The sequence below is a fragment of the Acomys minous genome (genome assembly GCF_964271855.1).
Source record: "Acomys minous genome assembly, chromosome: 7".
Classification (NCBI taxonomy): Eukaryota; Metazoa; Chordata; class Mammalia; order Rodentia; family Muridae; genus Acomys; species Acomys minous.
Window position 1 is genome coordinate 70,186,562 of NC_140488.1, and position 15,604 is coordinate 70,202,165.

The window sequence follows — 15,604 nt, forward strand, 5'->3', positions numbered from 1 at the left end:
AACCTGAACTTCCATTGCAACCACAGCACTGACAAAGCTGCTGACGCGCAAAGAATGTTAAATAATAATAAAATATGATGCTTTCTTTAAAGCAGAATTAAGTGGATAAATTATTATTATTATTATTGTTGTTGTTGTTGTTGTTGTTATTATTATTATTATTATTATTATTATTATTATTATTATAGATTATTTAGTATTAGAGTTAGCAATGTGATAGTAGTCTTTTTTGCCAAATGTGTTGGTGTGATTGTTTCAATCCCAATATTAAAAGTAATTCCTTTTTTTTTTTTGGAGACAGGGTTTCTCTGTGTAGCCTTCACTGTCCTAGACTCACTTTGTAGACCAGGCTGGCATTAAACTCACAGAGATCTGCCTGCCTTTGCCTTCCTGAGTGCTGGGATTACAGGCACGTGCCACCATGCCAAGCTTAGAAGTAGTTCTTACAGAATTCTTTTTAAAAATTATTTATTTATTATTCTGCATGCATATACACCTACATGCTAGAAGGTCACATTGTAGATGGTTGTGAGCCACCATGTGGTTGCTGGGAATTGAACTCAGGTCCTCTGGAACAGCAGTCAGTACCCGTAAGCTCTGCGCCATCTCTCCAGCCCCAGAATTCTTTTTTAAAGATTTATTTATTATTATGTATACAGTGCTCTGCCTACATATACATCCGCAGACCAGAAGAGGGCATCAGCTCATATTATAGACGGGTGTGAGCCACCATGTGGTTGTTGGGACTTGAACTCAGGACCTCTGGAAGAGCAGTCAGTGCTCTTAACCGCTGAGCCATCTCTCCAGCCCTCTTACAGAATTCTTGTTGATGTCATCTTGCTAATTTACAAAGAGTAACTTACTTTAATGTGATGGACACCATTCACTTTCCCAATCTGCTGTTCAATGGTCCGGACACAGGAAATACATGTCATTCCTTCAACAGCGATAGTGACTGAATTCACATCCATACTTGGCTCCATTTTGATGTCTTTACATTCCTGTTAAAGACAATAAAATCATTAATTTAACCATGGAAATAATCTTTACTCACTTTCTCCCACATATCTCTAACTGAAAATATGCTAATAATAAAATATGCATTTTATTATTACGTGCTGAAGAGAAAGTTTTAACCAACCTTTAAAGAAGTAAAGGAAAGTAAATTATATGATTACGATAATTAAAAAAAAAAACAGAGCCAGGAATGGTAGATCTCTATGAGTTTGAACTCAGACTGGTCTACAAAGTAAGTTCCAGGACAGCCAGGGTGGTTATGCAGAGAAACCCTGTCTCAAGCCAAACAAAACATATACTACTCCAAATAATTAATTTGCCTTAGGACCAACAAGATGGTTCAGTAGGTAAGGGTATTTTATGCCAAATATGATAAACTGAGTTTAAGCCCCCAGACCTAGATGGTAGAAAAAGAGAACCTCCCTAAAATTGTTCTCTGACATCTACAAGTAGGCGCAAGTATGCATGCAGACATAATGAATAAGCAAAATATAAGAAGAATTTAAATATACTTTGCTTTTATAAACTAGTTTCCAGATTATGAAACATATTTAATATGTACAATCAGGGAATATTGGGTGTAGACACAAGAACCAAAATTGCTAAAACTCCACAGGCTATTAATACAGTCCTACATGATTTCCCAGGTCTGCCGACATCACACTGACCTCTCTGGCTTTTAACCACTCATGACACCTGACTCTGTACCTGTCACACTGCCTACTGGGTGACTGCCATTTGTGGCCTTTGGTTTAGCTAATCTTTTACTTTGAGACTCCTTACTTTCAGAAACCTGCTTAGCTAATTTTCTGATCCCTTTTAAGTCTTTAACCTTTGCAATGTGGCATATGTTGACCCCGTGTTTAAAACGGCAACTTATAACCTTCAACACAAACATATCCTGATTCCTCTTACCTCTGTTTTTTCCTATAGAATTCCTCATCTTATAAAATGCAGCTCCATAATTTATTTATTCTTTTCATAGCTTAAAAGTTCTCTGTCTTCCTATAGCTCAGTTCTTAACCTGTGAGCTGAGACCCTCTTGGGGGTTGAATCATCTTTTTACAGGGGTTGCCTAAGACCATCAGAAAACACAGATATTTACATTATGATTCATAGCAGTAGCAAAATTACAGTTGTGAGTCACCACAGCATGTATTAAAGGGTCACAGCAATAGGAAGGTTGAAAACCACTGCTATAGTGGGTTTACAACACGTTCACAGACTTTTCTCCCTTCAAGAAATGGAACTTAACTCCTCTCACCCTGACTGTGTCCTAGACTTGGTGATGTTTCCAATGAATAGATTACTACAGACATGACAAAAGCTAAATTTCAAGACTAGCTTGTAAAAGGTTTTGTGGACTCTGGGTGTGGTGGTGCATGCCTGGAATCTCAGGACTTGGAAGGTTAAGGCATAAGGCTATCAAGACGGAGACCAGCTTAAGCTACATAAAGAATTGAAGGTCAGAGCCGGTATGGTGGTCTACAAAGTGAGTCTAGGACAGCCAAAGCTACATAGAGAAACCCTGTCTCAAAAAAACAAAAACAAACAAAAAATGGAAGGTCAAGCACTGGAGACAGAGAGAGAGAGAGAGAGAGAGAGAGAGAGAGAGAGAGAGAGAGAGAGAGAGAGAGAGAGGCAGTTAACAGCACTCACTGCTCTTCTGAGGGCCCTGTACTTAATTCCCAGGATCTATATAGGACTCACAACTATCTGTAAGTCAAGTTTCAGAGGATCTAAAATACACTTCTTCCCTTTTTTCTTCTTTTTTAGTTTTTTGAGACAGGGTCTCTCTGTGTAGCCTTGGCTGTCCTAGACTTGCTTTGTAGACCAGGCTGGCCTTGAACTCACAGAGATCTGCCTGCCTCTCTGCCTCCTGAGTGCTGGGATTCTAGGCATGCACCACTGTGCCAAGCTACTTCCACCCTTCTTGAGCACCAAGCAATATATGTAGTACACATACAGGCAAAATACCCACACACATAAAATACTTGAAAAAATAGTCTAAGACCAGTCCAATCTATATAGTAATGCTCAGAGTCAAATAAATACGAAGGGAGGTGAACGCACATGTACACAAGAGAGGTCAAAGGACAGCTTGTGGGAACTAGTTCTGTCCTTTCCCCATGTGGGTTCCAGAGGATCAAACTCAGGCCATAAGGCGTGGTGGCAAGTGCCTTTATTTGGCTATTTTGCTGGCCCTATGTGTTCATTTTGAAGTTGGGATATTACACACATACTAAAAAAACTCACTCCTTAAAGTGTTTCAGTTCAGTGGCTTCTGGTACATTAAAAAGATGTACAAGCATAACAATCACATGGTTGCAGAATATCTTTCTTTCCCTCAAAAAAGCCCTCATGCCTTTAATCCCAGCACTCAGGGAGACAGAGGTAGGCGGATCACTATGCGTTCAAGGCCAGCCTGGTCTATATACTGAGTTCCAGGACAGCCAAGGCTACAGAGAGAAACTCTGTCTCCAAAAACCAAAAGAAAAAAGAAAGGAAGGAAGAAGGAAGGAAAAGAAAAGAAAAGAAATTCTCAGGCTAGCAAGATAGGGTTGAGCAACTAAAGGGACCAACCACCAAGCCTGACAATGTGAATTCAACCCCAGAGACTCATACAGTGGAAGGAGAAAATCAACTTCTCCATGGTGATCTCTGACCTCCACTCACATGCTCTGGAATATGCACATACATATGCAAAATAATAAAAATGGAATGACAAAACTCCCCACTGCCATTAGCAGTTCCACCCCTTCTCATGGCCTCCGTCCCTGGAAAATTCTGATGGACTCCTTATCTCTACACTGTGCCTGCACTGGTCAGTTCATTAGTATGCGGCTTTTATGTCTACAGTCTTGTAATTAGCATGTTTTCAAGGCACATGAACAAGTTGCATATACTGACATTTCATTCTTTAATGTTTTTGTTTTTTGTTTTGAGACAAGGTTTCTCTGTGTAGCCTTGGCTATCCTGGACTCACTTTGTAGACCAGGCTGGCCTCGAACTGAGATAGATCCGCCTGCCTCTGCTTCCCGAGCGCTGGGATTAAAGGCGTGCTCCTCATTCTTTAATGTTCTTGATGACATCCATTGACATATAAAAGCTTTGAATTTTATGAAATCTAATTTATCAATTTTTTGCTGTTTCTTTTATTTGTGCTGGAGAGCAAATCCAGGACTTTCGCATGCTAAGCCACATGCTCTACCACTTATTTTCCTCCATATACCCAAAGTTATGTTCTTATATATAGAGATATGCAATTCTCTCAGAACAATTTTTAAAGTTTTATTGAGACACAGTTGACACATATCTCATATATTTAAAGTGTAAAATTCAGAGGTTCTTAACATATATCCCCACATGTGTAGCCATCACCAGTTAACTTTAGAGCATTTTTATCACCTCATAATGAAAGCTTATCTATCCCCTTACCATCTCTCAGTAACTCCTACGCTCATCACCCTCCATGCTAGGCAATCACTAATATTTTCTGTATATATAGAATCTCTCTTCTAGCTATGCATACTATAGGAATCACACAATGTCACTGGCATCTTTCATTTTGCTTGTTTTCAACTTTAATCCATGTTGTAGCACATACCAAGTTGAATAAATACACATTTTTCTTATCCATTGGCTGGCTGATGGACTTTTGAGTCATTTCCATTTGGGGGGTCTTATAAATACTGACATTATAAATGCTGGTATAAATTTTGTGCTTTAATTTCCTTTAGTTAATGCTGAAGAGTGAACTTGCTGTGTCATATAACTCCATTTAACTGTCTGAAGAACTGCCAAGGTGTATTCCAAAACAGCTGTGTCTGAGTTCCCACTAACAATACATGACAATTCCAATTTCTTTACCTCCTCACTTGCTGCTGCTGGCTTCTTATGGTGTATGTGTGGGGCTGGGCTAGTTTTGTTTTTTGAAACAGAATCTCTTCTTTCTCTCTGGATGGCTTTGAACTTGTACTCTTACTGCTTAATCATCGTAAGAGTTGGGGTTACAGATGCTGGCTACCATATGTCTCTGAATTTTTTTTCTTAGCCATTCTAGTAGATATGAAAAGATATCTCGGGCTGGAGAGATGGCTCAGAGGTTAAGACCACTGTCTGCTCTTCCAGAGGTCCTGAGTTCAATTCCCAGTAACCACATGGTGGCTCACAACCATCTATAATGTGATCTGATGCCCTTTTCTGGCCTGCACGTGTACATACAGGCAGAGCACTGTATACATAATAATAAATAAATACATCTTTTTTAAAAAGAGAAAAGATATCTCATGGTGGTTTTGATCCAAATTCCCAATTACTTGTAATGTTAAGCATCTTTTCATGGGCTCAAGCCATGAGCCAAATCAATCATTCTTTTTTTTTTTTTTTTTTTTTTGGTTTGTTTTTTTTGTTTGTTTCTTTGTTTGTTTTTTGAGACAGGGTTTCTCTGTGTAGCCTTGGCTGTCCTGGACTCCCTTTGTAGACCAGGCTGGCTTTGAACTCACAGCGATCCGCCTGCCTCTGCCTCCCGAGTGCTGGGATTAAAGGCGTGCGCCACCACCGCCCGGCAAATCAATCATTCTTTAAGTTGCTTTTTGTCAGGTATTTTGTCACAGTGATGAGAAAAGTGACTATACAGGCCCTTTAACATAACTAAATTCACCTAGGATTTACTAGGCAGAGCAGAATAGAATGAAAATTACATTAATGCAGTTTGATTTTCCATTACATCTCAATTTAAGTATGGCAGATAAACTATGACTACATCCATTTTTCCTTTGCTTTGGTTTCCAAAACTCTATTTCAATTGGATCTTGCACACAAAACTTCAAAAGATTTCACCTTCTTCTTACTGCTAATACACATATATGGACACACATACAAATCTAATTGCTTTGTAATGCATGTTATATCCATCTTTAAATTTTTAAATGCCCTTGAAGTATGTACAAAATCAGTAACATGTATTGTAAAATGACTCAGGAAACAGCACAAATGCAGGCTTTGGAAAATCACAGTATCAAAGAGACAGACCTGGCATGTAGCTATTAATAATGAGTGACTCTGAGACAACAGCATTCAACAACACTGAGGGAAATAACTTCTAGTTATTAAAATAGTTTAGCCACTCCCTAAACACAGACAGTAATGCATTTCTGTTAAAAGAGCAACATTATGACTAGACCATCATGTCTGATACAAAACCCAGTATGTACAACACCCAGAACCACTTCGTGTGTGTGTGTTTGTTTGTTTTTTGAGACAGAGTTTCTCTGTGTAGCCTTGGCTGTCCTGGACTCACTCTGTAGACAAGGCTGGCCTCGAACTCACAGTGATCCACCTGCCTCTGCCTGCCGAGTGCTGGAATTACAGGCATGCGCCACCACGCTCGACCCAGAACCACTTCTTAAAGTTCATCACAGAAGCACAAACATTAGTTTTAAATTCCTGTATGATAATGCCACATGATTTGGAGATTTCTAGAGCTTCTTTTTTCTGGGTTTTTCGAGACAGGGTTTCTCTGTGTAGCCTTCACTGTCCTGGAGTCACTTTGTAGACCAGGCTAGCCTCGAACTCATAGAGATCTGCCTGTCTCTACCTCCCTAAGTGCTGGGATTATAAGTGTGTGCCATTGCACCTGGCAATTTCTGGATTATATCCAGAAAGATTTTTAAAGTCCTTGTTATAAACAAGGAAATATAAACTAAAATTATAATTGAGTACCATTTATCAGAGAAAAGTTTCAAAATCTGACCATACAAGGTACTGATATAGAGTAACAGTACCTTTTTATTCATCTGGCTAATATAAATTACTACAATCACAGAAATTATGTGGCAATATCTGGTGGGGTTAAAAACATGAATATACCAGAAGTCAACCTCTTTTGTTGCTCCTTGATTACCCTAGGGAGCCACACAGATGTGCTTAAGAAAGCATGAGTGAGGTGGCTCACACCTGTAATCTCAGTACTTGGGAGGCAGAGACAAGGACTGCCCTAAGGGTGAGACTAGCCTGGTCTACATAGTGAGTTTCTGGACAGTTAGGACTATTTAGTGAGACCCTATGGAAAAGAATAAAAAGGGGGTGGGGCATGGGATGAGACTGAATATGAACAAAGCCTCAGTGAAACAGTCGTCCTAATAATTGACATTTTGAAAATAACATAAATGTCCATCAGTAGGTAAATGAAACATAGGTTATAATGTCATTGGCAACAGGATAATACAGCAGTTAAAGTGAGTAAAGTAGAAAAGTGATTCTCAGTGGAAGTGACCACACTACCAGTCGGACATTTTGCAATGTCTAGGGACACTGAGGTCTAGGGGGAGGATTACTGGTCTCTAGTAAATACAGGCTAGGGACACTACCAAGTAACCTGTGATGAAGAAGGGAGCCCCAAATATCAACAGCACAGGGGCTGAAAAATTGAACTAGCCAGGCCTGGTGGCACATGCCTTTAATCCCAGCACTTGGGAGGCAGAGGCAGGCAGATCGCTGTGAGTTCGAAGCCAGCCTGGTCTACAAAAGGAATCCAGGACAGCCAAGGCTACACAGAGAAACCTTGCCTCGAAAAAGCAAAGCCTCGAAAAAGCAAAAACAAAAACAAAAAAATAAACAAAAAAAAAACCTGTCTCGAAAAAACAAAAACAAAACAAACATAGAACAACATTTTCTGTTGTGTTTATATGCATGCACATATAAGAAGACACAGAGGTTGAAAAGGGAGGAGTGTTACTACAGGCGAGCACTACTTAGGGGCTCAACTGCTCAGGCTACAGAGCGAACACACAAGTAAACTGCTAGAGGGTCTCCTCTTCCTATGGGCCTCTAATTATAGAGGTTTTTGTCAAGGTCTTTACCAGAGCAACCTCAAATTCACCTTGTAGCCCAGGCTAGCCTCAAACTCAGAGAAATACCCTCTTCTTTAAGCCTCCCAAGTGCTGGAACTACTACAAGCAAGAAGTACTCCCAACAGTCAGAATGTCTCTGTCCCTTTCTGCTTTCTTTCTTCCTCTCCCTCTCTCCTCTCTCCTCTCTCCTCTCTCCTCTCTCCTCTCTCCTCTCTCTCTCTCTCTCTCTCTCTCTCTCTCTCTCTCTCTCTCTCCCTCTCTCTCCCTCTCTCTCTCCCTCTCTCTCTCTCTCTCCCCCTCTGTCTCTCTCTCTCTTTGTGCCTCTGTCTCTTGGCTTCTCTCTCTGTTTTTTCTCTTTGTGCCTGTCTCTCTGCGCTCTCTTCCCCGCCCCCTCAGGTCTTATTTATCCCAGGCTGACCTCAAACTCAGAGGTGGTCTCAGTCTCCCAGTACTATGATTATACGCATGCAATATTAGCATGCCTGGCTCCTTATTATCTTTTTTCTTGAGACAAGGTCTTATTATTTAGCCTAGGCTGGCCTCAAACTTATGATGCTCCTGCCTCAGACTACCAATATTATGATTCTTAAGGTAAGGTCTCACTATGTAGTCCTGGCTGCCTGAAACTCATTTACAGACTAATAAAAGGTCATTTTAAGAGAAAACAGTGAGGATGTAAGGAATATATACAAATTAAAAGTTACCAACACTGAAACAATTTAGTGAGATTAACAATAAACTCAAGCAGCCAGACGTGGTGGTATACGCCTTTAATCCCAACATTTGGGAGGCAGACGCAGATATATTGCTGTGAGTTCAAGGTCAGCCTGGTCTAGTCCAAGACAGCCAAGGCTACACAGTAAAATCTTGTTCCAACCAAAAAAAAAAAAAAAAAAACCCAACAACAATAAACTCGAGCATAGAAATAGTCCAAGTCACCCATTTCTATAACACAAGAGCTGTGCTAACAATCTTGCTATGTTAAAATTTTTTTAAATGTCTTCCAGGACAGCAGGACTACCTAGAGAAACCTTGTCTCAAAAACCAAACAAACAAACAAGCAAAATTTCTATTTAAATAAATGTATAAATTCTAGCTGTTCAAACAATACCTAACTAGTTGCCTCCAGGGTAGCTATACAATATTACCAAATTAATTTAAATTTCCCCACCCATTTGCTTTCACTTCAAATCACTACCACTGCAATGTAAACAGACAGAAAAGGTACTACCCTATGTTATTACATATAACACATCCCTTTCTTTTAGATTGTATAAGCTTTCAAAATGAAAAGTAATCCTACTACTTAATCTGTTTTCAAAATAATGACTGCTAACTTTCTTTCATCAGACCTCTGGTATTACAGAAGGACTGGGATTCCAGGTGGAACAGGTGGAGCACGTAGGGAGTGTGTTTGAAAACATAATTGCTCCTTTCATGTGGATTAGGAGTCAATATGAAAAGGCAAAGTAATAAGGTCAAACAGCAGAGAACATTCAAATTAAGAAAAAGCCGGTTGCTTTCTTGGTCATCTTTATGCCTCCTACACTACTCGCAGCAACTCTACAAAGTCCTATGACAGCAATATAGGTACCTGAGGTTCCTACAGTATTCCATTGCCGAAAACCTTCACATACAGCTCTCAACAATCCTGCGACATAATAAACAAGGTGGCAAATTCCTTTCATATAAAGGAGCTAAAGCTCAAATGCAGCCACACTCACACAGCCAAGTCAGGAAGGATTCCAGAGCTAATCATAGCGTCAAAATGATTAGCTTAATAGGGCAATGTTGAAAAGCCATAAAGCGAAACCAGACCAAGATGAAGCAATGTGGAAGAATGCTTGAGAATTATTAATGCCCTGCAGAGAAAACAGACGGAAACAGGTCCCCCAGAAATGGATGAATATTCCTGATGCCTCTGTGAGACTTTCTTCCACAAGCTACACACTTTCTGCCATTCCATTAAGACTAGAACAAGAGAGCATGTTTCCATCGAGTGTGAAACGATCTCTGCTTTAGACATGGCATCTATCATGACCTCGGGAAAGCAGGAGGAAGTCAGATTGACCTATTTGACATCATGAAAGAGTCAGCTGACCAGGTGCCGTGGTAGCACACACCTTCAATCCCAGCACTTGGGAGGCAGAGGTTGGGGATTGCTGTGGGTTCAAGGCCAGCCTGGTCTACAAAAGGAGATCTGAGACAGCCAAGACTACACAGGGCAACACTGTCTCAAACATAAAAAATAAAAAAAGAAAGAATCAGCCATGTTCCAACCCTGTTTCGACTGTTCTGACTTAAATATGGATTTAATGCAGCAGTCTTAGATTCTAAGATTGGTGGTTGGACTGTATTTCCAACCCCATCAAAAGAATCACCTGATTCAGGCTTGTCAGATACAACCTTTACACAAATTAAGGACTTCCTATAATAATAAATTTTTGTAATTGTTTTTCAGTTCTGAGGACCTCACCATTAATTAACACAGCTAGCCTCCAAAATGCTTTCCACATGAGGGAACACCTACTTTAACAATTTAGTTCTAAGACAAGGCAGTATCCCAAATCATACATGCAAAACATTAAATACCTATGAAAATGAACACTTTCAATTTTTAGTTGAAAAAACTATATTTGCTGGTTGGTTGAGAAGAAGTAAAATATAAAAACATAACAGAGCCAAGTGTGTTGATGAATTTCTTTAATCCCAGCACTTGGGAGGCAGATGCTGATGGATCTCTGTGAGTTCAAGGCCAGCCTGAGGTGAATTTCAGGCCAGTCATGGCTACCCAACGAACCAGTCTCAACAACAACAATAACAACAACAACAACAACAACAACAACAACAACAAATGACAAAGCTTGCTGAGGGTGGAAATGGCAACTATGACCACATCTCTTAAGTATGTCATTAATTTCATAAAAGCTATCATTACATGGATAATGATGCTAATTGTTTTACCAAACACAGAAGTCTAATTTAAAGCGTTTGAAACCCTATGGCTCAGGGATGAGTGCAAAAGATGGGAATGGAAAGATTGTAAGGGGCAGAGGAACAGGAGGATGCTGTGAAATTGTTTCCTAGAAATGTCAAAGAAGTTATACCCATGCTGTCTCACTAACATGGCTGCCTAAACATGAGCAATGACAACAACTGACATGCCCAGAACTACATCAAAAACACTTTGAACAGAAAAACTGAGTATCAGGAGTCAAAAGAAAGAAAAACAACTGTAGGACACATACACTAAGAATAAAAGCAATCTAACAGTGTGCAGTCCTCACGTGAACGCTGATGAAGGAGCTAACTCAGAAGTTGGAAGACAATGATAGGTTTGCATGTTCTGCTTAACCAAAAAGGTTGACAAGTCAGGCCTTAAAAAGAGAATAGGCCAGGCTGCAGAGCAAAGAACTCAGCAACCAGCTTGCCACACCTTCTAACAGCCAAGATGCAAGTTGAAGTTCAGAAAAGAAGAGGACAAAGAAGAAATTAGAATGGGGACTTGAAGCAAAGAAGAGATGAAAACCCAAAAGCTACAAGGACATAACCATAACCCTTAAGAGTTAAGTTCTGTAGACTGCTGTGCTTAGTTGACCAAAAAGGTTTTCCTACTTATACATATAACAGTATAAAATCAATTTGGCTTTTTTTTTTTTTGGTGTATCACAGCTTGAGAGGCCTTCTTGTCTGTTCTTGGCATGATTGCACTTTTTCTAGAATTGGGAGGGGGTATGGATATGCGGATGTGAGACATAAAGGTGTTGTGTTTGTGTGGGTGTGCACATGTATGCATGTGTGTACAGAACAGAGGTTGACATTAGTGTCTTCCTCCATCTCTTTGTACTGGACAAGAAGCTCAATGATTCAGCTCAGTATGCTGTCTGGCCAATGAGCTCCAGGGATATGCCTGTTTCTGCCCCACAGCACTACAATTACAAACAGATGCTGCTTGGCTTTTATATGTACAGAAACAACTAGCCATACACTCATGGCACATGGCATTAGTCCTGGCACTGGGGAGGCAGAGACAAGTGGACTTCTGAGTATAAAGGACAGCTTGAACTACAGAGTGAGCTCCAGAAAAGGCAGGGCTACACAGAGAAACCCTGTCTTTATAAATAAATAAATAAACAAACAAACAAATGAATGAATGAAAGAACATTGGCTTTTGTGAGCTTGGGTTGTGGCTCAAGTAGAGCATGCATGGAGTACTGGGTTCTATTCCTAGCACTGCATAAACCAATTGGGTATGGTGGAGCATGCCTTTAACTCCACCACTAGGGAAGTGGAGGCAGGATTAAAAACCCAAGGTCATCCTCAAATACACAGTGAGCTTGAGGCCAGCCTGGACTACATGACCCTGCCTTTAAAAAAGAGAGAGAGAATATCGTTTGTTTATAATGAATTTGTCATAAATATAAACATTCCCAATTATTATTAACATTATAACATTCCAGCAGTGGCAGTGGCAGAAGTTCCAAGACAACCAGTGCTAGTGAAAAGATTCTTACCACTCAGTCCAGGGTAGGACTCTGTTCTGTTCTAGTTTCATTCTCAAGCAAGGTGAGCTGACCATCATTTAATGTTGATTCTGTAAGCAATCTAATCACCTACCAATAAATTCCTTTTCTGGCTCAGTAGTCTGAAGTGCTTTATGTTGCTGCAAACAAGAACCAAGCCTAATACATGTGCAGTAAATATCAGGTGGTCATTACAAGCAAGGATGTAGATCTCTGCTTTCATGCAGGGAAAATGTTCAGGATATGTTAAGTGAGAAAAAGCAAATTCCGCACTATTAGAAGTTCTCTTAAGCAAACTGCAGCAGTTTAGTGGATGCTCTGGCTTCATCACTGAACTGCTCAGGTTCCCACAGCACAGCTAACTTCTGGGCTGTGACACACATTCTCCCTTCCACCAGAATGGTCAGCCCACTAACTGTCAGCTGTGCTTGACCTTCAAGCGCTTCGTGCCCACTGACCTTCTCTAAATTGAGTGACTTAAATATTATGTCAACTGGTGAGATAAAAACATAAAAGAGATTGTTCACCCTATGAAAACAAAGGTGAATGCTTTGAATCAGTTAATAAAGGTGAATAGTAAGGTTACTGCTTAGATATCTGTATAAGATCAACTTTACAATCTGAAAGAATTTTGCCATCTTAAATGCACTCTCTTTCAGTACAGCAGTTTTTAACATGTGGGTTGCAACCCCTTTGGCAAGCCTCTATTTCTAAAAATATTTACATTACAATTAAAAACAGTAGCAAATTTACAGTGATGAAGTAGCAACAAAAATAATTTTATGGTTGGGGGTCACAACATGAGGAATTATATTTAAGGGTTGCAGCATCAGTGGGGGGGGGGGGTTGAGAACCACTGTTTTAATTACAACCAAACTAGAAACTGGCAATCCTGAAGGAAACAATATCAGTATAGTTTCTGCAAGAAAGAAAATGATGGGTGTTATAGAGATGGCTCAGGGGTTAAGAACACTGGCTGTGCCAGGCGGTGGTAGCACATGCCTTTAATCCCAGCACTCAGGAGGCAGAGGTAGAGGCAAGTGGATCCCTTTGAGTTCGAGGCCAGCCTGGTCTATAATGCAAGTCCAGGACAGCCAAGGCTACACAGAGAAACCCTGTCTCAAAAAACAAATCAACAACAAGAAAAAAGAAAGAAAGAAAGAAAGAAAGAAAGAAAGAATGAACACTGGCTGCTTACTCTTCCAAAAGACCCAGGGTCAGTCCCAGTACCCACATGGTGGCTCATAAACTCCTATAACTCCAGTCCTAGGAGATCTGATGTCGTCCTCTGGCTTACCTGGATACCAAGCACGCACACAGTGCACAGACATACATGTTGACAAAACACAATTTTTTTAAAAATAACTAAAACATTTTAAAAGAAAAACAAAGATTTCTAAAGGATACATATACAAAGAAAAGGCCTTGGCCCTTATTTATTGTTAAATAAATTAATGTATGTTTTAGGTTTTTATAAAATGACTAGGATTAGCCATGCATTTTGGCACATGCCTGTAATTCCTGCACTTGGAAGGTGAAGGCAGAATGATCAAGAATCCAAGGTCAATCTCAGGGCTATACAGCATGTTTCAAGATAGCCTAGGCTACATTATATTTAAAGATAAGAAAATCTTAGGCTGGAGAGATGGCTCAGCAGTTAAGAGCATTTACTCCTGTTCTTACAGAGAACCTTGGTTCAGTTTCTAACACCTACATGGATGCTCAAAATCATCTGTAACTCTAGATACAGTGATTCTGATACTCTCTTCTTGTCTCCAAGGGCTCCTGCACACACACATACACACACACACACACACACATACACACACACACACACACACATACACACACACACACACACATACACACACACACACACACACACACATACACACACACACACACACACATACACACACACACACACACAGTGAACAGAATCTCACACACACAAATATCTTTTTAAATTTTATTTTTATTTTTTAAAGATTTGTTTGTTTGTTAAGTATACAGTATTTTGCCTGTATACCAGAAGAGGGCATCAGATCACATTATAGGTGGTCGTGAGCCACCATGTGGTTGCTGGGAATTGAACTCAGGACCTCTGGAAGAGCAGACAGTGCTTTTTTTTTTTTTTTTTGCTTTGGGGTGTTTGTTTGTTTTTCAGGACAAGGTTTCTCTTGTGTAGCCTTGGCTGTCCTATACTTGCTTTGTAGACCAGGCTGGCCTCCAACTCACATTGATCTGCCTGCATCTGCCTCCTGAGTGCTGGGATTAAAGGCGACCATACCCGGCCAGACAGTGCTCTTAACTGCTAAGCCATCTCTCCAACCCCTATACATAAATATGAATAAATAACTTTTCATAGAATTTTGCTTTACTTTTGTCCTAAAAAGCCATAAACTGAAATAGCCTCCTATATATGACAAAAACCTATGTTATGCTGTTCATTTTCACGTTGTAGCCATTCAGAATACTCACAAGTAAAATGATTTTCCTCACATGCAGGCTTCTATGATACTTGTGCTTTCTAAGAAAAAAAATACTTACAGGCGCTAGTAAAAAATCTATTGCCTGAAAAATAAAGCCATGTTAAAATACAAATAATATAAAACTTAACATTCTAATACTTATATGTACAATCTAGTGGCAATAAGCACATTCGCTATAATGACCACTGCTATCTTCAGAACCTTTTCATCCTATCAAACTAAAACTCCTTCCCCATAAAGCAGTAAGTCCCCATTCCTCCTCCATCCTAGCCCTGGTAATCAAATATTCTGGTTTATATCTCTATAAATTTGACCACTCTGGAGTACCTCATATAAACAGAATCAGCCGGGTGTGGTGGCGCACGCCTTTAATCCCAACACTCAGGAGGCAGAGGCAGGTGGATCTCTGTGAGTTCGAGGCCAGCCTGGTCTACAAATCGAGTCCAGAACAGCCAAGGCTACACAGAGAGACTCTGTCTTGAAAAACAAAAACAAAAAAAGTAGAATCAAACATTATTTGTCCTTTTGTAACTGGCTTCTTCCACCTAATATAATGTGTTGACAGTTCATCCATGTGATACATGTTAAAATTTCGTTCCTTTCCTGAGATGCATGTATGCACGTGCACACACAGTTATGCTGTATATACACACCATATTGCCCACTTATTTGAGAACGCCAGGACCATTGAAGAGGTCTTCAATGGTCATATTATTTA

General features: G+C 39.9%; 1 protein-coding gene across 4 annotated transcripts in view; it reads right to left on the reverse strand.

Annotated features, from left to right (window-relative positions):
• Positions 1 to 15,604, reverse strand: part of ATP7A (ATPase copper transporting alpha) — a 117,997-nt gene that overhangs the window by 60,054 nt on the left and 42,339 nt on the right. For all 4 annotated transcript variants that reach the window (XM_084789861.1, XM_084789863.1, XM_084789860.1 and 1 more), the window contains one exon: positions 864 to 1,001. In XM_084789861.1, coding sequence (XP_084645987.1) covers positions 864 to 983 — 120 coding nt within the window. In that variant the 5' untranslated portion in view covers positions 984 to 1,001. The remainder of the gene's footprint in view (positions 1 to 863; positions 1,002 to 15,604) is intronic.